Source organism: Cygnus olor, chromosome Z, assembly GCF_009769625.2.
Source record: "Cygnus olor isolate bCygOlo1 chromosome Z, bCygOlo1.pri.v2, whole genome shotgun sequence".
NCBI lineage: Eukaryota > Metazoa > Chordata > Aves > Anseriformes > Anatidae > Cygnus > Cygnus olor.
The window spans coordinates 79,599,567-79,624,758 of record NC_049198.1 but is presented as its reverse complement, the minus strand read 5'-3'; the positions used below and the strand labels follow the sequence as shown (position 1 = coordinate 79,624,758).

The window sequence follows — 25,192 nt, the reverse complement described above, 5'->3', positions numbered from 1 at the left end:
TGAACATTAGTGACTGTGCTGGGTTGGCCTTGGCCAATAACTAGGCATCCATGCAGCCACTTGGTTACACCCTGCAGAAGGATGGGGCAAGAATCAGAGGGGCCAAAATGAGAAAAACTCTCCCATCTCTTCCACCCGAGCGGCGCAGGGGAACAGGGAATGGGGGCTGCGGTCAGTCCCTAATGCTTCATCTCCGCCGCTCCTTCACAGTCCCTCTCTGCCCTTGCTCCACGTGGGGTCCCTCCCACGGGATGCCGTCCTTCCCGAACTGAGCCTGTGGGGGCTGCCCACAGGCAGCAGTTCTTCTGGAACTGCTCCCACACGGCTCTGTACCACGGGGTCCATCATCCCCCAGGAGCAAACTGCTCCAGCACGGGTCCCCCACGGGCAGCAGCTCCCCCCAGACCCCCTGCTCCTGCGTGGGCTCCTCTCCACGGGCTGCAGCTCCGGCCTGAGGCCTGCTGCTGTGGGGGCTCTCCATGGGCCGCAGCCTCCTCCAGGCCACATCCACCTCCTCCAGCGGGGGCTCCTCCACGGGCTGCAGCGTGGAGATCTGCTCCATGTGGGACCCATGGGCTGCAGGGGGACAGCCTGCTCCACCAGGGGCCTCTCCACAGGCCGCAGGGGAACTGCTGCTGCCTGCCTGGAGCACCTCCTGCCCTCCTGCTGCACTCACCTGGGGGGCTGCAGGGCTGCATCTTGCTCATTTCTCACCCCTCTCTCCCAGCTGCTGTAGCTTAGGAGGATTTTTTTTCCCTTCCTTAACTCTGCTCTCCCAGAGCCCAACCAGCATCACTCATGGCCCAGCTCTGGGCAGCAGGGGGTCCATTTTGGAGCAGCTGGAGCTGGCTCCTCTCTGACATGGGGCAGCTGCTGGGCTCTGCTCACAGAGGCTGCCCCTGCAGTTTCCTTCCCCTCTGGTCAAAACCTTGCCAGGTAAGCCTAAGACAAACGATGTCCAGAAATGTGTTTCTTTGAGAAACATTCTAACTGCCCAGCAACTTTTCAAAGTAGAGTAGAAAACCTGGAATTGTTTATATATTGACTTTAGGGAAATTATCATAAACTAATAAATTTGTTTTCTACTAGAATTAGGTAAAATATGTATGCTAAATATGCATAAACACCCACATTCTTATAACTTCAGAATTCTTCTTAACATAGATTCACAGAATCATCTAGGTTGGAAGAGACCTCCAAGATCATCTAGTTCAACCTCTGACCTAACACTAACAAGTCCTCCACTAAACCATATCACTAAGCTCTACATCTAAATGTCTTTTAAAGACCTCCAGGGATGGTGACTCAACCACTTCCCTGGGCAGCCCATTCCAATGCCTAACAACTCTTTCAGTAAAGAAGTTCTTCCTAATATCCAACCTAAACCTCCCCTGGCGCAACTTGAGCCCATTCCCCCTTGTCCTGTCACCAGGCCCATGGGAGAATACACCAACCCCCACCTCTCTACAGCCTCCTTTAAGGTACCTGTAGGGTGTGATAAGGTCACGGCTGAGCCTCCTCTTCTCCAGACTGAACAATCCCAGCTCCCTCAGCCGCTCCTCGTAAGACTTGTTTTCCAGACCCCTCACCAGCTTTGTTGCCCTCCTCTGGACTCTCTTGAGTACCTCCATGTCCTTCTTGTAGCGAGGGGCCCAAAACTGAACACAGTACTCGAGGTGCGGCCTCACCAGAGCCAAGTATAGGGGGACAGTCACTTCCCTAGCCCTGCTGGTCACACTTTCTTATGCAAGCCAGGATGCTGTTGGCCTTATTCTGTCTGATAAATTACTGGGCTGGCACTGTTTACGTGTGAAACTGTTGTTTAGGAAGGCAAAGACTATCCTTGGCACTAGGGTGCAATACTAATATAAAGAAAATCCTTTCATGCTGTCGAAGTTGATCTTGTACATAGTGTCTCTATTTTAAATCCTTTTGACTATACTTGGTAAGAACCATCTACTCACCTTTTATGAACTAATTTGTTAATATAGTTATGGCATTTCCATTCAAGCACTAGTTAGGTGATTTTTATTATTATTATTTTTTTTTTACCGTTGGTTATGCTTAATAAAACTGAAATTAAGTAAAAAAAAAATCTTGTTTCGAATTTCGAGTGATTGCAGGGCAAAATCTGCATAACTCTTGTATATTCTAGTGGATACACAGACACCATCTGTTGAGAATGGTAGCCATATGGTGAACTATTTATAGAAAATGTTTATATTCATTGTGTTGTTGATTATCTAGATATCCAGAAAATGCTCTTTTAAAATCCAGTTTATAAACACATGGAAAAATGTATTTTGTAGTTTTGGAATTGAAAAGAATGTCAGCAAACTGCATGCACTTTGTTGCTTGTGGAGGATTTTTATGCAAATATACACAAGCCCAAGTCTGAGAAATGAAGATACCATACATATGAAAAGGTAGCAAGTTCTTTGACAATTTTCTTTGTAGTAGAAACAAATAGTGGAAGAGGAGTTACGGGCATGATGCCAAGATAGAGGCCATATCTGCATGGCAGAGCATGCCAGTGTTATGTCTAGTGTGCTTTTGCATGTATTAGTCAAGCCTTCTTCTAAACTGCAGATGCTCCTAGACCTTTTGTATCCACACTGCCAGATATTGGAAATCAATATTGTTGTTAAAGCTACATGTCAACTATTAATGATGTGTTGGTGGAGAAATGTGATGCCATTAATACTGCAGTAATTACCACCTGCTTGGTGAGACTATAATGGATGCCCTTATGATGTATATGTGAACAGGCTTTCTAACATACATGGGAGGCTAGCAAATATGGTATCCCACTGTTACCAAATCAAAAGAAACAGGTGAAAGGTGTTAATTCATCGCTGCACATCTCTTGGTTGGCCACAGAGTAAGGTTTAGATCCTTGTGCTGGATCGAAAAAGGAGTAAAAAAAGAGTTCCTTGGATTTTTGGATAGGCAAGGACTCTTTTCCATAAATAAGCTGGTCAATGAGAAGTTGTATGTCAGATCCATCAACATAAGAATTATCCTCCTTCTGCTTATCTTCCTCTGATACGGCTAATGAAACTACACTCTGATCTCAAAGGATCTGTCAAAAACAGCTTAGTTTCCTGCCTGGCAGATTTAAAGTATTGGTGACAGAATGTATATTGCTAAGCAAAAGGAAAGATGATACTCTGTAAATATTATCTGAATGCCACTTCAGCCATTATTATGGATACAACTTTAGCACAAATTGCACAGGAAAGTGAGGTGAAAGGTGAGACTTCCCATATGTAGTATGTTTCAGACTTTTCTGGTTGTTAGCAGTCTATCTCTCCTGCAGACATGTTGATGAATCCTATGAATAAAATAATATTCTCCAACAACTGATGCTAAAAAGGAAAGGACTGATGTATCCCAGTTAATGTGAGCTCCTTTTTAATACTTGGAAATTCTTTATGATGAGGCTTTACATGGGATGTGGAAGTATGTACTTAGCAGCTCTTCCTGAAGTAACAGCTATAAAATTGCTTCAATAAGGTTTTGTTCCAACTTGGTGCTTTCAATTGCTCAAAATCTGCCTATAGAAGAAGAAGAAGAAAAAAAAAAAAAGATATTGGCTATGTTTGCATTAAAAAGTATAGAAAGCATTGCCTTCTGGCTATTTTGGCCTGTGACTGAAAAAGCATTTTGCTAATGTTGTCCCACTGTATCTTGCTTTCCCCATCAAAATTAGGTAGTATTTGTCCACGTTTGTGTGTTCTTTGATATGTTTTGATGGAAAAAATAAGTAAATGTAACGTGTTAATGGTAATAATGCATATATTCATTTAGTGTTAGAATTCATGTTTCATCAGTTTCTTTTAAAGTGTACATCTTTATAACTAGATATTTTTGTATACTGCAATCACAAATGATTATTTGGAAGTGTGACACTTTGACATTTTATGCCACTATCTAATTAACCTGGTGACTGGCATCCCATGACCTGGCTGACTTTTCTTAAAAATAGATGTATCCTTTCATCTGCAAACAATTTGCCTTCCTTTCAACTCTGTCTTGCATCCTGTTGCTAAGTAAGGATTCTTAAGTGGAGAAAATCATGTTTGACGTCTTATCTGTTCTTCTTTCTCTTTCTGAGTCTTTCTGATCCAAGTTTTCACTCTTAGCAATTGTAAGTGTCTACAAAAGATCTAAATGCATATTAATGCACTCTGAGTACTGATTACCCTAACTATACATGGTACTAAACTACTCATTTCATCTATAGGCTTTCTCACTATACCCACAAAGGAAGAGGCTACAAGACACAAGCCAACAAACTAAAAGTCTGTTTTGCCCACCAACCCATTGTTTCTTTCTTCTGCTTCTGTTAGATCAGGGATTTTCAGCAAGGTGCTAGTAATACAGAATAATTTGGTTTCCATACAGGGAATCTAAATTTCTTTGCAAGCTGTAATGAGTTGAGACATGTAAATCCCCTGAAAGGTAGATGGGGAAAGTAGTAATATCAAAGTTAAACAGATGGAAAATCTAGTTCTGCAGTTACCTTTTAAGTTTTCTTCAACATTGTAAAATAAGTCCGTAGCAAATCCAAGAGTAGAAACTAGCTCTTGTAAGTAAATTTTAAGATGCAAAAGCTAAAAAAGCAACAGTCCCAGTTGGCAACAAAGGGCAGGTGTCTCACCTTTACTTATCTAAGCAATTTCTTGTAAATATAATTTGAATTACCTTGCAGTCTTCTTAGGAAGTGGTGGGCTGGTTAGTGTGCTGAAGGGGTTGGGGAACAAATGTTGCTTTCTCTTGACCTTGAGACATTTGCTGTCCATACTACAAATCAACTAGCAAGGACTGGTAGGTGCTACTGTGATGACAGACTTTTCATAGTTATAACTCCTCTTTCTCTACGTTCTACTCTCTCTCCCAGAGCAACAGCTTTCCCACAGTTTTTTGGCTTTCTCACATGGCCTTGCTGGATGCACTTCCATTATCCTGCCTGGATTACCCTGGTTAAACAGCTAACTGCTTAAGAAAGGATGAGAAGTCCCAAAGATCTAATTGCCTCTCCTCCAGGACCAGTTGACAAAGTAAATCTTCCCCAGAAAGTTTTCTGATCATGACGCAATTAAATATTAAGAGTTGGGCAATTTCACATGTGCTATTAATAGGCACTGTGACTTATGTAGTCACCTTAAAATCTGCATAGGCACTGTGATTTGGGGCTTTCTGAACTAACATGCTGACTGATGATCTGGCACAGAAAAACTGGTGGCAGTTGGTGGTGGTGGTGTGGTTTGTTTGTTTTTCCACTATAAACATCTTTCTGGGATCTAACAAAAAAATTTGTCTTTGTAAAGATTGGGAAACCATTATGCATCCTGCATCATGTAGCAAAGAGGGAATTCAGAATTGTCATTCTAATAGTTGACACTGGAAAATGTCATTGAAGAAAGCTTTTTTATGTTAGTCTTTAGATTGACAGGTTATGACAAAACTGCATTCATGTTGCTTGAATACATCTTTTGTCTAGTTTTACATGCTTTTTGACTTGTCTAGAAAATGACATATTGAGGTTTTCATTAGTCTTAACCAGGTGTGATTTTCTTTATAGAAGATACCTTGGTAGGACTACAGTGGAAGGCGAATAAACCAGTGAAGCTTAGAAAGGCCATGGCCCTTCTTCGGATGGTAGTGATGACTTGAAAGACTCATTAATCAACAACCAAGTCACAGGTGTGATGGCTTTCCTGCAAAGTGCCAACAGACTGTGAAAGTCACATCCAACACATGAAACTGTTAAACTAGACACATCTATAAACATTCTTAAACTTTGTTCTTCCCCTTTTAGTTGAAAAAACACAACCCTGCAATGTTTTAATTATTGACTTTTAAAAATTAAAAAAAAAATAAATAAGTCTCTTTTGCAAGGGTCACTTTTTGTTTAAAACAAAAGGAAAAACAGGCACTGTTTTAGTTGTTGCCCATTTTAATATGATAAGTTCAGTTAAGCACACAATTTTGATTTGCAATGATAAGTTTATATGGTTGTTGTGCATTTTAAATGGGAACAAAAGCTTCAACAGGAAAAATTAATACAGAGACTTTATGCTTATAAATGAAAGACCATTTTCTTCATGATTTTCCAGTCCATTCTTCTAGTACAAAAAATATCTGGAACAAAAACTTAGTTATTCTGTAGTGCTGTACTGTAGACAGAAAGTCCTAAAGTCCTAAAATGTTTAGAGGATAGGATTTAGAATCTCTTATTTAATCAACTAGGCCTGGATTTTCACCTGCACTCATGGGAGAAAAACATAATAAGAAGCTAAAGAATGAAATATCTGTACACTTTTTCCGCATCATTCTTCCTTAAACTCTGTGGATCCCCTGGAATTAAGGAAAGTCTAGTAAGAGGTCTTATAGTGCCCCATTAATTTTTCTCCCCCAGATTATCCTTAAATTGAAATACTCCGTGTAGATAAAAAATTAATTTTACTCTGTCAAAGAGCAATGAATATGAATTTGCTTGGACTTGCTAATTCTGTGGTCTCCCTAATTCTCATTTTTTTTCCAAATATGGATGCTCAGGATACTAAAAATATTTCTTTACAATCTGAAGCAGATGAGAAGGTGTCCCACCTTTAAAAAAAAGCAAAAAAAAAAAATCTGGTCTTGAATTTCATATGTGAAATTAACTTTACTTTGCAGTCCATGTTCTCCACTTCTTATGTCTGGATCACCAGTTGTAAAGTTATTTTGGTCTAATTCCATTTAAATCAATGGAACTGAATAAAGTGTAATGCTTGCAGGTTCAGCAACAGCACAACGCACACAAAAGACAAAACAATGGTGCTGCATATATTGATGAAGTAATAAGGTATTATAATAGTGATATATCAAAATCATATCTGCTTTGTCTTTACAAGGCTCTGTAAACAGATCTTAGACTGTATCTGTCTTTAAGATATATCTGTAACAGATCTTATTTGATTACTCAACACAGTGCTACTCTATGTTATTGGAGAACTTGTTAAACTACGTAATACTGTCATGTCACGTCACCCATTTTAGAAAGAACTGTTGTAATTTCATTCTAATGGTAGTATATTTTAAAACAGATTTTGCTGCTGGGACCCGGGAAAATTTTATTTTGTTCCAAATTTGACCAAAGATTATTGCCTGTATTTGTGCCCATTAACTTCCCGTTGTTGCTTTAACTCAGTAATTAAACACTCCCTCAAAAAACACCCTTCAGAATAATACAGAAATGATTCCTTTAACTATATTAATAAAGATGGTGACAGCTGATTTTAAATGCAACCAAACTCTTCCCACTAAAGTGTTAATGAAATTATCAATAAAAAAGTATAATGATTTCTCTTGGGATAATTACGTGGGTAATTTAACAGCACATTTGGATAAAAACTGAAAGCATTTGTATGATATATAGTTAAACCTCAGTAAATGGTATATAGAAAATCAAAAGCTTTCTTATTGTCTTTCAAGTACAAAAGAAATCTTTAAAAATGTTAAGTAGTAGCACCTCTTTAAAAGTAAGTTTTCTTTCATTTCCCTCATGTTTTCAACATCACATTATTTATTGTTTCATATGGAATGACTGTCAGATCATTCTATAGAAATAGCATTTAATGTACTTAGTCTCAGAATAAGATGCATAAAGCCAATTGGCTGTTCTGTTGCATAGCTCATGGTGGATAAATGGGTGTTGCGTAAAAAAAAATTGGATGCAGTATTTTCAGATTTTTAGCAATAAACAGGAACAGCATTTGAATGCTAAATATATGACTTTGGAAAAGAAATATGTGGCAATACTGTGTTTGAAAAGAAAGAAGCCACAATTTCTAATGTGAGATGATTTTTTTTTTTCTCATTAATATAGAAATACAATATTCAAGATCTTTCTTGATCCTGGTTTTCAGATGATGTGACTGCCCCATATGCAGAGGTCAAGCTAATCTTGCAGATGTTCTTTAGTTCCTATTTCTTTGTGAGAAAAGGAATTCTTCTCTGGGATGTCTCTGCTGCACCTACTGCAATCCACAGATGGAAAGTAGTTCTCTAGTAGGCCAGACCCAGTTTATTTACTGCTTTTGTGAGGTCATAGACAGCACCTTAAGCTCATCTGGAGACCAAGGGGCTTTTGTGGTAATCACAGATTGTCTGATATGCATACACTCAGTTCATTAGGTGAACTGATGCTTGCTCAAGTGTCAATTTTCTAATTGTTTTGTATTATAGCCACGAGCTGGAATGTGTTCATCAGCTCGCTTTTTCCACAACACCAATGAGGTTTCAGAGAAACAAGCAGAAGCTCCCTATACGGAATAAGTCATAAATATGACTCAGACTAAGAACAGGCTCATTATTTTTAGACCCAGCCCCATCTACACACAAAATTAGTTGAAGCATCAACCTACATTAAAAAAAGACAAGCAAAAGATGCAAGATCATACATCTTTCAAATATAAATAGCCAGTGCCAACAGCAAATCTGTCTTTCTTGCTGATCACCTCCAAAAAATTCCATGTATGCACTGAAGATTATCAATAACAGAATGACATTGTATGGGACCCCAAACTTGAGACCTCTCTAAGAAAAGGAGTAATTACAACTGCTGTCAGACACCAAAAAATTAAAAGCACTCTTGAAAATGGAACTAGTAGACTTATAAAGAAAAGTTCTGTTCACTTTTGCCAATGTCTGCAAACAGCTTAACAGTATACCAATTACTTAATATAGGTGACAGATGCAGCAGTAATTCCCCTGGACATTTGTTCCTATGTGTCACAAAGAGATCACTGACCTATTTCTGTGTAAACTTTCAAACCCAAATTGTCATGGATCAAGGTGACCTGTGACATTAAGACATTTTGAAATTTGGCTTAAAGATCATTCTCCAATACTGTGCCCAAACCAGAATGACTTAATACTAACCAGTCTCAGTTAGCCAGCTTCAGGCCATAACTTTCTGAACAAGAAAAAATCAATGACAATCAGTTGGTAAAGGGTACCTATTCCTTTTTTCTTACCAACCACAAAAAGCAGTGGGTGTAGAACAAGATTTGTGTGACTATTTTCATAGTTCTAATGTCTTCACTGTTGTTAAACATTTCTAACAGAAAATTAACAGATTATGAGGTGCTTATTCCCTCAAGACTATGCCTTAATTTATTTTGCAGCAGTGTAAAGGAATTGCTCTAATGCTTTTAGAAATATAAACATTGTCAAATTGTTGTTTACTTTATTGATTCTTACTTCAGTGATGACTGAGTTACTTTTGTGGAAACTATTCTCCTTATACCATGATCTTCTAAGTCTTTCATCAGTTTAATTCTTTTTGCCAGTGGTTTCCAAGCCCTATTTAAAAAAAAAAAAATCTTATTCTTTAAAAAACAAAACCAAACAAAAACAACAAAATCTATTAGTCTCTTTATCTCTAAAAATTATGTTAGACTCATAGAATCATAAAATACTGTGAGCTGGATATTCTGTAATACTTTATGATAACAAGGGTTCTCAAGTCCAACTCCTGGCTTCTCACAGCACCACCCAAAAAATCAAACCCTACGTCTGAGAGCATTGTCCAAACTTTTCTAAAATTCTGGCAGGCTTGGTGCCATGACCACGTCCCTGGGCAGCCTGTCCAATACCCCAACCACCTCTGGGTGCAGAACCTTTCCCTACCACGGAGCCTGACCCTCCCCTGTCCCAGCTCCATGCCGTTCCCTCGGGTCCTGTCGCTGTCCCCAGAGAGCAGAGCTCAGCGCCTGCCCCTCCTCTCCCCTTGTGAGGGAGCTGTGGGCCACCATGAGGCCTCCCCTCAGTCTGCTCTGCTCTGGGCTGAACAAACCCAGGGACCTCAGCCACTCCTCATACGTCTTGCCCTCCAGAACCTTCACCATCTTTGTTGACCTTCTTTGGACTCTCTCAAATAGTTTTATGTCCTTCTTATCTTGTGGCAACCAAAACTGCACACAGTACTTGAGGTAAGGCCATACTAGTGCAGAGCAGAGTGGGACAGTTCATTCCCTCAACCAGCTGGCAGTGCTGTGCCTGATATAACCCCAGGATATGGTTCACCCTTTTGGCGGGGCACACTGTTAACTCATGTTCAACTGCTGTCAACCAGAACTGCAAAATCTCTTTCTGCAGGGCTGCTCTCCAGCATCTCATGCCCAAGTCTGTGCATGTATCTGGGATTGCTCCATCCCAGGTGAAAAAGCCAGCCCTTGCCCTTATTAAACTTCATATTGTTGGTGACTGTCCAGCACTCTAATTTGTAACAATCTCTCTGCAAGGCCTCTCTACTCTCAGGGGAGTCAACAGGTCATCCTAACTTAGTATGATCTTCAAACTTAGTGTGCATTTGAGTCCTGCATCCAAGTCATTTAGAAAAATGTTGCAGTTAACTGGCCCCCAAAACAGAGTCCTGGGGAACCCCACTAGTGACTGACCACCAGCCTGATGTAACCCCATTTGCTATAACCCTTTGAGACTGACCCATCAGCCAACTTCTCACCCATTCTATTGGGTACTTGTCTGGCTGTATGTTGGACATTTTGTCCAGAAGGATACTGTGAGGCGAGTACTGAAAGCTTTGCTGAAGTCCAAAGAGATCACATCTACTGTATTCCCTTGGTCAACTAGATATGTAATCTTGTCATAAAAGGTAATTAAGCTAGTTAAGCAGGATTTTCCCCTCAGGAATCCCAGCTGGCTATGACCAATGACTATGTTGTCAAGTCCAGCCTTTCAAGGGAAAAGGGAGCCTGGATGAAATTACCTATCAACCTGTGCAGTTGCATCTTGAAAACCTCTAGTGGGATTTGACCACATCTCTGGTGAGGTTGTTCCAGTGACTGATCTCTGTGTTAAAAATTTCTTATGTATATGAAGATGAAACCTCACCTGGTGCAACCTTTTACCACTTGTCTTCTCCATGTGGCTGCTTGTGAAGAGAGAACCTCTGTCCTCTTTGTAGGTGCCCCGTAAGTATGCGAATAATGTGATGGGGTGTCCCCTGAGCCTTCTCTTCCCCAGTATGAAAAGACCTAACTCCTTCAGTCCTTCAGACAGATTCTGCAGTCCTCTGTTCAACTTCATGGGCCTCCTCTGGACCCTCTCCAATCCCACAATGGGTTTGAAGCCAGCCACGTGGATCCTAGTGTCTTCTGACAATATAGGCTTTTGATGGTAACCACTTTCACCTACTGATATTAAGATTGATATATTTTTTCCTCTTGCAGTGTGTGTAATTGCATGAAAGTACAATACCCATTGCTAGTTCTCATCTCCTTTAATTTTAATTTCAGCTTCTTGTATATAATTCAGTTAGACTATCAACAACTTTTCCTGTTCGTTCTGTACAACTGATTCTTCCACAGAATAACTCCTGAAAGTGTTGATATTTTATTTGCAGACTTTTTACCACAATGTTATTGGACCATTTTACATGAAAATACCTAAAATCGTTCTAAGTAGCATCCTTGTAGATTTTGTTTCTTCCTCAGTCCGAGTCTTTTATACATTCAGTATCCTTCTTGGTAAGTCTGGATTTGTCATGATAGCCCTAGGAATGTATGCATGTATTCTAAAAGTCTAGAATGTCTGTGCATACAGCTTTAACAAGAATGGTTTTGGTTGTGGAATTTATTAGTTTTATCACTCTATATTCATCTTTGCAATATAATCAGTCCATGTAGTGTATGTATATGTGAGTATTCCACCTCCCATCAATATGCATGATTCCATTATGATTCTTCAGTATTTTTGATATCAGTGGAGTCTCCTTTTTTCTTCTCTGAGTATGTGTAGATATTTGTTGAACATGGAGAGCTGGCTGCTTTGGTTTTCAGTTCTATTTTTATATTACTCCTGAATTTTACATTGCTGACTCTACAGTCCCTACCATCCTTAAATGTATTTTTCTTCTTTTTGTGTCAACAGTCTCATCTACAGTGATTTGGAGAGAATTTTTTCTTTTTTCTAATGGCCTTTTCATGACGTTTTGTACTGTCTTTTGTTAACTTTGTCAAATTTATTTTTTCACTTTTATCTGTCTTTGCTGTCACAGGCAGAATTTTCCTACATGGGTATTAATGAATGATTAATCTTCTTATTCCATACTAAAACATAATCCTGAAACAGCTTATCCATATCCTTAATCTAATGAGTTGTCTCTGTGAGTTCAATACAATAACTTGAATTCAACATGTTAATCTAGATTGCGTGTTTGCAGTTCTGGGGCTTGAAGAGGAGACTACTTAGAATTAGCAGGGTTTTTTTGGCCATCTATTCATCTTGTGGTTGCCTTTCTGTCATCTGCAAACAACTGTTTGCCTGCGCCACAGTATTTGGTCTGTATCTTGTCCACATAAGTACCCTAAAAATAGATGCCGCAGTAATTTTAATTCAAAATTGAATGATAGCTTCTGTGGGGGCCTAGTGGATATTTTGATTGTTCAGTGCTCTTCTGTTCTGTAAAAGAAGTGAGTTATATAGCAAATTATACCATCAGACTATCCATTAATCAATCACTCCCATGCACAGTTTTGAGATATGATTTCTTCAAACTGATTCAGTTATAATTTATTAGACATTATTCTTCAATGTCAGCAACACATGCTACATATCTGTTCATGTGAGGACTAACATATGCCCATACAAGATTCTGTGTTACAAGCTCCAGAACAGTAAAGTATTAAAGGGGGTATTTGCCATGAGTAAATATTAAAATAAATGTTCTGTTGACTTTTAAAAATAAAAAACACAGCACATTTAATATTACACATTTAATCTTTTGGTTACTATATCATCTGTTGTTCTGGAATGCTAATTATTAGAACAAATGAAAATTTGAGTTTAAACAGCATATTAGTTCTTCCCAGTGGACTAAGAATTAGTAGAGGTTTCATATAGTGGATGTCAAATATTCCTGTGGTTAATGTAAGGAAGGAATTAGAATGATTTTTTCTTACTGCACTGAAAAAAACTTGGGAAAAGGGATGAAGAATTGAAGCTCATTCTTCTGTTGCTTAAAATACTGTTTATTGCAATGATAAACAAAAGACTGAAACATGTAGAGCAAACTTTGGTATAACTAACTTAATTTTAAAAGAGCTGGGGAGTTATAGAGAGTGTACACCCTGTGAACTGGTTATGTTTTTCTTTAATGACATTTTCTCAGCATCAGATAAAAACATAAAAATGAAGCTTTTTTATCTTCTGCAGCAAACTTGTCAAGTTCTCAGTGGCATCTTTTAATTGTGAAAGCCAAAGGTATACTTCAACTCTCCTATGTTAAGCATTTATATCAAGATCTTTGGATGCTTATTTTTCTCTATAGTTTTAAATGTGTGGGAGCATTTGATCAGTATCCTTTTTATATTCAGAATGAGCCAGCTTCTGTCTCAAAAGTGTCTTATTGTCATGATGTCACTGCATCTCAAGATTTGTGACCTTTTGCTCCATATGGATTCATGGTAGACCACGTTGTGTTTTTGCAGACTAGATTGCTTTTGTCCCCCCGCTAGGGGGTATCAAAGCCTTTTGGACTAAAGTTTTACATACTAGTAAGTTTGCAAATAAATAAATAAATGAAATAAAAATAATATACTAAAATAACCCAACAACAACTGAAAGCACCCAACAAGGAAACAAACCTGAAGTTTATGTATAATAAGGACCGCCAGATGTCGCAAAGGCATCATTGATCAACTGTTTTTTTATCCAAAATGTGGCACTTATGTGAGGAATAGTAGTATTGTGTTTGAGAGTTGCAGAGGCCATAACAGGTCAGTGAAATGTCCTTCAAACATTTGATTTTTACGTTTGAGAATAGGCCAAGATGAAAAGATAACCACATATCTGACATTGACGTTACTACCATTTAGACAACCGATGCAATTGCCTTAGTGAGTGAGATCAATCAGACCTTTATTACTTTGAAAACCACATAAAAGATTTTTTTTCTTTAAAAATGAAGGTTCTGAACCTCATCAGATCACCAACTTCTAAATGTAAAATTATTAAAATATGTATATAAATTTTTATTTTCTCCCTATTCTTTTAAAAGTTGAATACTACAGGAAACATTAAAAAGAATAAGAAGTAGTCTTGAAAGAATTTGGGCTGAGTTGAACAGTATGCATAAATTGGCAGTTTAACAAGTAGAACTGGAAACAAGCATTTGATGATTGATTTTTTATTGAGACAGAATGAGAATGATAGTGGATAACGTGATTTTCCTTATTGAGAGAAAATATAGTGTTTTTCAACATGTCGTCAGTATGAATGGAAGCCCTGTCAAAAAAACTGAGCAACACATAATATCTTTTAAAAGGTAAATTAACATAAGTATATCACTTAGTTTATGGATCAAATTTTACACTTGTCAGTTTTATTCATAATGTCATAAAGTTTATATTGTAAAGATAGTGTTATTACCTTTGTTATGTCCTGGAAAAGCCTAATATTAACTGAGTTCATTGTAGAATTTAAAGTATATTCAGCTAAAGAAATGCCAGTGCAGAAAATTAAGTCCAAAATATGTATTCATGTGCAGATCTTAGTCAAATCCCTAGTAATTTTAAGTGCTTGAAATACATTATTCAACAAGTAACCTGCTGTATGTTTGCGTTTAATGGGCTCTGCTTGAGTATACAGAAGCTGTCAAGATAAAATATGGAACATGCATCATTCTAATACAATTATGATTCTTCTTAAAAAATAAAATAAATGTGTGTCCATGTGGGTTAATGTTGTACGTGGAAATGTGCAGTCTTTATTGCTATGATTGGATTTGAATTTGTTTTGTATGATTCCTGATAATTTCTCTGTTGCTCAGGTATATCTATATACATGCCACATACACAACATGAAAATATAAAAAATATTTTTAATCGAATGTTGAAGATGTTCAAAATGTTAATTGAATTTACACTGAATGCATGTATGTATTTGCACATACAGGCATTTGTGCTTCCCCATGTAGCACATTTAAAAAAAAAAAGTGATATAGTTATGCATATACGTACATGCCTAATTGTTATTAAGGAGGTTAAATAGGCCCCGGACATTCTTGTAGCTTCAAATATAATGCTTGTTGAGAACTGATGTGTGGAAGCAAGCACACCTTCATCTCTAATTATGATTTCCTTGACATTTGTTTCTATAATTGCGATGACTGTAGAGTTCTTGACTTAATAGGCAGGATGTAGTTGCATTATATTCCACAGACTAAATTCTTTAACTCCATCTTTGAAATCTTCACAGAACAGTTGTGGGTTTTTTTTGGTCATGGGTTTATAAATGGAGATGGGTTTTTATATACACATGTTTGTGTACTATGCTTATGAGTTACACACATATGGAATACTTTGTGTTTTGTTCTAAGACTTTATGTATATTTAACCTTTAATTTAACTAGCAGGTTGTAAGATTTCCATAAAAAATAGATGAGCTTTGAACTCAGTGAATGTTATTGGTGTAGCACAATCAATCATTTCTAAAGGTTAATGGTGTTAAAAACAATGAGAACATATGTCTTATTTTTAATACTGTTATATTAGTAAAATTATTTAGCACAGATAAGGAATTTGTATCCTGTCCTTTGTGTTAAAATGGGATTTACAGTTTTGAATAGCAGATTATGGATTTTATTATCAAAGTTGAAGAAAGAAAAAGACAAATAAGTATTTATATAAACTTTCTTACTATGAATAAGATAATTGGTGATATGCTAGCTATGGCATTTCTCTAGAGCTAAATTAATCTGGAAAGTATTACAATCTTTTTGAAATGTTTTTACTTTTCTCTGTCCTGTTCTGCTATCTTTTAATAAAATATGACTTATATAGGTGTTATCCTAATTACATCATATACGCAATTTCTGAATGAAATAAAAAGTCAGTATTTGAATGACAGTGTGGTGGGGGGCACAGGATTTCAAATGGTAAAAACCTGCTGAGGTAACAAAGACCGAATTTATCCCTATGTTGCATAGCTTCCTGATCATATCTTTAAACCTGATAGTAACAAAGAATATTTATTTGTTGCCAAGCTATTGTAGGATTTATTCCTGAACTCAAATCCCAATTATCAAGAAAATTGCATCCTCTTTATCTCACAGAAGGGTATACTGCATCATAGCATATTTGGTTATTTGGTACTATAATATTGTTACCTTGCTTGAAACACATGGTCTCTCTTGATATACAAGAAAAAAACTGAATCCATTTCAATAAATTAATAGGGATGAGAATCCCAATCCATCGTTCTTTTCAGAGGTTCACATACATTGTAATGAAATGCATTAGGAGTTTTCTTCACTTGAAATCCAAATGAGACCCATTTTGGCTCACACCCTTGACAGTCTCTTTTATAAGCACTGCTGTCTCCTGTTCATGTGTGGGCTTAGTAAAATGCTTCCTTTGTAAGATGCACAGAGACAATATAATGCCATGAAAGACGAAGGTGTCAAAACACAAAGTTAGAGGCAATCTAATCAATGCCTCCTGATTTAGCCTTTGAAGGCTCTCTTCATTAAAACTCTTTAATTGTGAGGCTTATCTTGAGGTAGAGCTGTTACTTAATATTTTTCAGTGTCATTCTTTGGACAGTCATTTGTACCTTTTAAATGTAATTTCAATATTCATTGTTTAGTAAATTGGATGCCTTGTTAGCAATAGTGGTGGTATGAATGACTTGCATTCAAGTGATTGAAGGTAATAGTGTATAAATGGTTGGTTCTCTCCTCTTGAAGTTTAATGTGTTTTATTTCTCTGTATGTCATTATAAAATATATGTTTTTCATTATGGGTCTTTTTATTTTTATGTATAGGAATGCAGGTTAGAATATTTAAAATTATGAATAGAAAGACTGCTATCTGAATTTTTTTGAACTTTAAAAATTAATTGCATTCAATACAAACATCTTGAACTCTATGTAACTGGTGAAAAATGTGATCTCAGATTATATTATTCTTCACAAAATTCTGAAAAGATACAAGGTGAAAAATGATGGGATACAGGCCTTTACTTCACAACTGATCGTAAAGTTGGTAGTGGTTGCTAGAAAGCAACTTCTTGAAAGTGGTTGAAAACAAAGTGTATCCGAAAGCACATAATTTGGAAAATGCTTTTAAAAGAAATAGTTACTTTCCATCTGAAAACTGCCAACATAAAAATATATGAATGCCTACTATACAAGTCATCTTTTGTTCATGAGCCAGATGACATATTTTGTTTTTAAAAAAATCCCTATATATGTATAGTTTCTGTGTGTGTGGTGAATTGTAGTACCATGTGTATGTGCATGCACGGCATGTATGTTATATATCAGTAAATGCATTTTCATATTATAGTATTTGCTCATAGCCTTATTAAAAATATGAAAGATTTACTGGAAAATAAAAATTGCATATTTTTACAATCTCCCATAAAACTACATCTATTTAATATCTGAAATATCTGGGAAGTTAAAACATCTGATGTTTCCATCATAATTATTAATAATAGAAATAATTTTAACATGTAAAAAAGCAAAAAGACTATAAAATTTATTTGTAGAAGTCCTTGAAAATGGAAAAAGAATTGAGGCAACTTTGACCTGATTTTTAAATGACTAGTGTGGTGAGTACAGCTGCTCTAGCTTAGTAATTATTTGTGATAGGTTGTTTTTGAGTCCCATATGTATAGGAGCTCCAGGCCCAACTACCTCATTTGCTGGCACACAAACTGATTCTTCCAGGTGCTGAAAATTAAATTTTAATATATTATTTAAATATTAAGAGAATTACAGTTTCAGTAATTTTACTGCTACAGCTGGAGTGCAAAGTGTGGCTATGCACTATAGAGGTGGTTGCATAGTCTACCAGAAAGAAAATTCCCATTGGTTTTAAATACTTTCAAGGAAGTAAATGTTTGATACAAAGATAAGAACATATATTTGTTATACAGTGTGTTTTTAAAATTGTGAGGCTCTTGAGCTATTTATAGAGTAAGATTTTGAAATGTTACATTGCAATTTATATGAATTCATATTACAACATAGAGACAATTTTAAGAAATATTAATGAAAAACTTAGTTATCCCTCTGCTGAGTAAGACAACGGTTCCAGAAAGCTGCCAAACAGATGGTTAACCTAAAGCATGTATTTAATTATGTTGATACGAAGTTAATATATTTTCTGGATTAAAGTTCAAGCATGCGACTTTAGTGCATTTAATCGCATGCATAAATGCTTTGCTGAATTGGGGATCTTAACCCTATTTCAGGGTTTAAGAAAAGTGTTTAGAGCTTACTGTCTGGTTTATGCCATTTTTTTTACCTTGAAAACATTTAGAAAGGCTACCATAAAAAGGTAAGGCAAGTTTTAGGTTATTTATGAAGATATAATTGCACAGAACTGACAATACCATGCAATGAAATATATTTTTAATTTCAAGATTTTTTTCTGATTCTTATCCCTTGTATTTCATCATTTCAGCATACTTTTAACTACTCTAGGAATGGTCAGCAAGGTTCAGATTCAAATGTGGATTTAGCAGGCTTATAATGTACTTCTGATGGGTTTTTGTTTGTTTGTTTGCTTTTGTTTTGTTTTCTTTGTTTTCTTGCCTATTTTAAAACATTATTACTGAATGTGAATCTGTTCTAAAAAAAAAAAACAACACTGCTATTCTGCATGGATTAGCAGCTAACAGGCTGAAAATCTAAGGATATTATCTCCCGTAGTTCTGTGGTCTTTTAATAAATATTACAATCCAGAATCTTTTTACTATGACATCAAAGAATTAAATAATTAATTGATTAATTGATTTTCAGTATGCATCAGTAGAAATCAGTGGCTCATTGGAATAACTTCAGGCTTGTACAATCTTCTATCTTACCCAGTGAACTTTTAATTTTATGTGCTGCCAGCAATCTACACTCAGTGTCATTCAATTTCTTTCCTAACTGCCCAAATTCAGGTTTGAATTTAAGTTCTCCACTGATAACTTTTTGTAAAAAAATTCTGTAAAATTCTTTCCTTTTTTTTTTTTTTTTACTACTTTATATTGATTCATTTTAATAGTGAGTGGATCTTTTATTCCATTGTAACAAGATCATCACCCCAGCTCTTGTCCCAAGTCTACCTCACTAAATCCATTAATGTTTGGATTAGATCATTTTTCTGAAAATAAGAGGCTGTATAGACTTAGCACAAGGTCTTGCTTAAGGCTAAAGTTATAGCAACTTTTAAAACACATTCTAATCTTCACAAAATCATTTTGGAAAGAAGTAAATTGCCATGCTTTTATCTTAATTATGGAGTTGTATTTCACGATGAGTAGTTCACAGTTCTTATAACAGTAAGAATCTTCTACTATTTTTAATAGTTATGGAATTTCTTCAGTTTGAAATCTCAAGACGGAACTGATTTAAAACAAAACACCAATATAAAATTACACAAATTAAGTCCAGAAAACAGAATTGTCACCACATGCCCTATAATGTTATACTAGCTATTAATCTGAATTTCTCCATCTAGCCACTGCCTTACATATTTTTCAAATGCCATCCTGTGTTTTATACATGCTGTTTTTATTTTTACTTTTACTATGATTGAAATGTTTTTGTATATGATAAATTAAAACATAGATATGTTTGGTTTACAATAAATAGCCTTAATTAATTAAGCGGCAGTATTTCTCATAGGTTACGTAAAGACTTCTGTTAATACAGAATCAGTCTCTACTCTTCCATCCTATTTGAAATAACTTTCAAGCATAATGAACTATTGTTGTAAATAGTTAACATAATGTATTTTTGAATAGTTCTTTCGGCTACCATAAAGTATTTCTTCCTCCTACTGAGAGATTCATATTCTTGTAAAGGAGGAGTACGTGATTCAGTTTTACAATATATATATCTATACAGTCCATGTATTCATTAAATAAGTTTTGATCTCATGTTGCAATTCGGATGTGTTAATAATATCACTGTTGGATTCTGTACCATGACAAAATAAATTTACCTGATTTCAAGATTAGACTGTTAAGGGCATGATGGTGTTTATAACAAGGCCTGAGGGGATGTGGACCCCTTTATGTTACCTGATGGGTCATTCCCTGGTACTGTGCTTGGGAATTCTCACTTGTCCGCACACCTCTCTGGTTGTCTCCAGCCCTCGTGATAGCTCTGATCACTATCCAGTCAGATGGCTGTGCCCTGCAATTTGATGAACCCTGCTAATGAAGATAAAATCGATTACATTTTCTCTCGCATGTTGTTAACTATTATTAATGTTTACATTGACTAGAAATTAGTTGTCTTATTGGGTTCTCTCTTATAAGTGATGCATGGAAAGATAGCTATGTCAGCTATTGCCTCATGCTGCTTGATGTTGTGGAAAATACTTTTCTGCTGAGGTAAAGCAAACTCTATTTTATTAAAAATACAGAATCTATATTCAAAACTATCAACAGACTATGTATTTCTACGTATAGCAGTAAAAAAGATAAAATTCACTATTATAAAAAGTATAATGCTAGAAACTTCTCAAACAAGCACCACTTTATTAAATTGAAACAAAGTAATTTATAGTGTCATTTCCATCCCTTTTTAAGGCAATAAACTAAAAAAATAACTACATTAGGAATCTGTCTTGAGAACTGAAAATGCATTATATAAGCAAATCCAGAGCCTAGTTTTGTAATCTCACCATTAGAAGACAGCAGACTGGTAAAGCAGAATGCTCTGCTCTTAAACGGACTTTCACAATGGCCTAGGACATTGTTTTCCCTTGATTTAAAGGAGCCATTCCCAGATAGAAAGCATGAACCTAATGAAAACAATGACAAAATTTAAGTAAGTCCATGATTTACTCTTGGGTGACAAATTTTTACATTTGAAGGATGGTAGCAAAATTCTTTAATGCTGTAGTGCACATTTAAAATGTACGAAATTCTTTGCATGTAACATAAACAAAGAGTGACAATTAAGAAAAATATGAACAGTTTTCTCTTACTTACTTTCTCTTACAGCAGCATCCTGAGAATATAAATCCATACATAAGACTCAGACTTAATATGGTGGAAGAGGATTCTTAATTTTTTCTTCTCATTGTTACTCATTTTGTGTGATTATGACCCTGAAACTTCTTAAAACTACCCTCCCCTTACAAGGACTGCAGATATGCTGTAGATTTCAAGTGAAGTACTTAAAACATAACCTAATTTCTCAGGGAATTGTCAAATTTTAACATTTAACTGATTTTTCCTGAATGCTGAGATATAAGGGATTGACCCTTCAAGATGGAACACGTCTAATTGGAAGTAGCATAAAAGATGATAATATCAATGGATTTCAATGTAGTATAATTATATGTTGAAGCAGAACTCTGAAACTCTATTACTGCACATTGACAGGCAGTATCTGAAAAGCCAAAGTCAGGAAGCTAATTTCCAGGGAAAATAATAGTAGACAGATTAATACAAAATATGTATTTTAATTACAAATCATCATAGCCTAATCATCAGGCCTTCTCTCTCCTCTTTTTTCACTGCTAGATATTTTCATTGTTTCCATCTATTTCAAATGAGATTTTAGTAAGAACTAAAATCTTGGCATTCTCAGATCGTAAGGGCCTACAAAACTTATGTTCAACATCTCTCGTTTTTTCATGCTCAGTAATTAAAAATGGCTATGGGCATTCTTTATCCTTTGAGATTTACCAACTGCTATAGCATTTGTAGAGTGATTTCTTCACCTGCTTTTATATGGAATAACCAAATATCGGAGCAGCTTGAAGTACTTTAAAAAAAAAAAAAAAAGTTTACCTCTAGGCTTCTCATCTTCAGCACATAGAAGACGATATCGCTATTCTACCATTCAATTAATTTTGAAATCCTAAGAACAAAAGTCATTAATAAGTCTTTTGTCATGGATAAAAAAAAGAGAGATTCCTTTTTAGTATTTGTATGTCATCATGCCAGACCTAGAAAATTAGCCTAATTTATTATTTAAAACACTGGTGGGATTCCTAATTGCATTCATCATTAGATATGACACGTTTAGAACTGAGAACCATATCCAGTGAGAATTTTCCAGTTTGAATTTTGAAATAAAAATATTTTTCAAGAGATCCCTAGCTATTGCTTGTTACTATGGCAACAGCCCTATTTGTCTGAGAGCTCTGCCCGCTGCCAATGAGAGCGCGAGCAGCGTCAACTAAACATACGAATACATCAAAGACAAATTCATATGCTCAATCTGATCAGCTCAATTAATGTAAGAACAGAAGCTGAAGGGGGTTAAAAGAGGGCATCCATTCAGGATAGATGAAGCCCCTTTTAGCAGAATATATATGCCGGCCTTTTGGGGGAGGAATTTAGCACACTGTCAAAAACATTATCAGAAAAGGAAAGTACTAGGCCTCCTACACCTAACAGATATGAAGCTGTCAGACAAAGAATAGCACTATTCATTAAATGACACTTATTTTCTCCCACTTTACAAGAATACAGTGAACAAAACAAGCAGGGGAGCAGCTGAGAGAGACACTTTTTTCTTTTCCTAGTGATGACAGACATGCAGCAATTATGGTGATAACTAAGGAATACTAAACAAGAAGCCAGGCTCCATTCTGTTTATCACCTAAAATTTTATGTTACTAAATTTGCATGCGACTCTTGTTTTGTTTTATTATTTATGTCTAGGACAAATTAGATCTTTTTGTTTTTAACATGGTGCTTTCAGTTTGGTGAAGAATGCTGCTAAACTATACACATTCTCTTGTGTTTCTTGCTAAATGGCCATATCAGGTTGAAGTGCTTTTGAAGTAAGAGAGTTTCAAAGCACAACAAAACTGCTGTTATTGGGGGGGGGGGGGGGGGGGGGGGGGGCAAGTCGGGGGGAGAAGGAGCATTAGTGTAATGACTGGGATTGTGTATTAGGTCTGCCGTGCATTAGTTACGAGACAGTGAAAACTTCTGCTAATTTTGCCTTGACTTTCAAAATTTGGTAGGGATTTATGACTTATTTTTATTATTATTTATACAGTCGTAGAAAGTTTTAGGTGTTACATACATAAGTTGGTGCGTTTTGCAGCAGGTGGAAGTGAGAGGGAAGTCCCACAAGGTTGCTAGCTTTTAAGAATCTTACACTTAAGCCATGATGATCTGATTTAAAGCCTATTATCAATAGTCTGCTACTTTTATCTGCATGATCATGGCCTGATTGATACTGACTTTGTAGCCATGTACTCCATAATACGCTGTCAGGGAATGCTGACAGCTGCAATGAAAGAACAATAAATGTGGGGCAGCAGTAATGTAAAGGTCCAGCCAGGCTGTATGAAAACTGATAGCTACGATATTGGCTCCTATGTTACCACACATAGCAGTCCCTTTGAGGATTTCTTGGTGAGTGAATTAAAACGGTCTCTTGATACATGGAAGGAGGGTGGGGGGAAGGCCTTCCCTTAAAAAAAAACTGCAGATTGCTGAAACCTTGTATTAAAGTCTATGTGTAGACATAAACCTACTTAAATATATATATATATATGTGTGTGTATATATATATACATAAAATATCAAGAAACACTCCTTCCCTGAAAAATGATGGAACAAAAATTGCTGCAGGTATTTATATACTGGTATACATCAGTACATAATATGACCAAATTTAATATGATAGTTTAAGCTTGTTTGTAGTACATCTTTTTCTAGTACTCCAGCTAAGTTTTTGAGGATTTTCCTTGATTGTTACATGTGTTAATTATAATGCAATGAGAAATTTACAGTTTACAATATAATTAAATTCACATGTCCTTGTCTTATAACTGTTGTTCTAAGACAATTCATAATGACTTGAACCAGGCATTGATTTTACCTGGAGCCTGTGGCAAACTGAGTTCAGTGCTTTTTATTTCATCTTGTAAACAAGCATAGATGTATGTCTATTAAACAAAATAAGCTAGTAGAATGAAAATAAACTAAATCTAAATTCAAAATGGAATATCCTGTTTCAGTGATTTTGGTTTGTAACATTTTTGTGGTGTCAAAGACTTCAAAAAACTGTAGGCCAAACAACAATATCTATCTTGTCAAGGAACTGGAAGAGTGTGTTTTCTTGCATTCTCTGCCCTCCTTACCGAATAAATAATACCCAGGTGTCGCATAAGTAAATAAAAGCAAGTACTTCCATTTTTGTTTATTGTTTTATTGGTTAAAAAGATGTACCAGCACTCCAGTGAGTTTAAATCCCATTTTTGTGAAACATAAAGAATAGATTCCTGGCCTCAAAGAACTCATAGTTGCTGTTATAATTAGGTATTCTGACAAGGATTGTGTAAAAGAACCACAGTTGTTTAGAGATATAGTTATTTTAATATCTTTTTGCTCTAGTTAGGCTTTAAAAAGCATCTCTTTAAAAAAAAAAAAGAGTTTTGTAATTTCTTACTGATGGTGCTAGTAAATCTGTCCATCTGTGAAAGAAAAAAGACCTTTGTTCATGTGCTGTCCTTGATATCAGTCCTCACCTTGATACCGTGTATAGAATCAATGTCCCTTTTGCTGTTACTAAGTTCTAACATCCCTCTACATTCTCATGTTCAGTAAACTCAGAGATGAATTCACGAAGTACTTGCCAATCTGCACTGACTACTTGCATGAACTCTTCTAGTTTGCTTGGATTTATTTGTTTTGTTTTGTTTTTGTTTTCTCTAGCAATCTTGCACTTAGTGTGCACTGGAGAAAATATGCATATTTGATGTTATTGTGGGATAGTTTGTCTGCTGCTGTTGACGTCCTGAGTTTATGACACACTGCTTTCTAGTGTAGAGAAAGTCAGAGTTGTGACTTTATGGAAATCTTCATTATAAACATCGTAAAGTATAGGACTTGCAGTATAATGGTATATAGTATTTACATACTGGTGGCATGTAAAGATTCCTTATGTGATAGTGTGCAAGAAGTCCAAAGGAAGAATTAGAATATAGAGTATTTCCAAGAATACCTACAAATACATAGTCTGCTGATCAATGAAACCATAAGGCCAACTCCCTCTACCCTCAATCATGAAATTGGTTTCTTTGTCTATAGCATGATTAGTTGAATAAGGAAGGCAAATGAAATCATTTAACTTAAATGCTGCAATGGTGGTCTTTCTTATACATTCAGATAATCAGTATGCAGCATTCAACTTTCTAAA

At 36.0% G+C, this 25,192-nt stretch overlaps 1 protein-coding gene across 9 annotated transcripts in view; it reads left to right on the top strand.

Moving 5' to 3' along the window:
- KIAA0825 (KIAA0825 ortholog) overlaps positions 1-25,192 on the top strand; it is a 260,619-nt gene that overhangs the window by 146,289 nt on the left and 89,138 nt on the right. Inside the window, exon 24 of one of the 9 annotated variants that reach the window (XM_040540324.1) lies at positions 5,588-5,958. The exons of the other annotated variants lie outside the window; for them this stretch is intronic. Coding sequence (XP_040396258.1) covers positions 5,588-5,624 — 37 coding nt within the window. The 3' untranslated portion in view covers positions 5,625-5,958. Of the gene's footprint in view, positions 1-5,587; positions 5,959-25,192 lie in introns of those variants that run through there. 9 annotated transcript variants of the gene reach the window in all.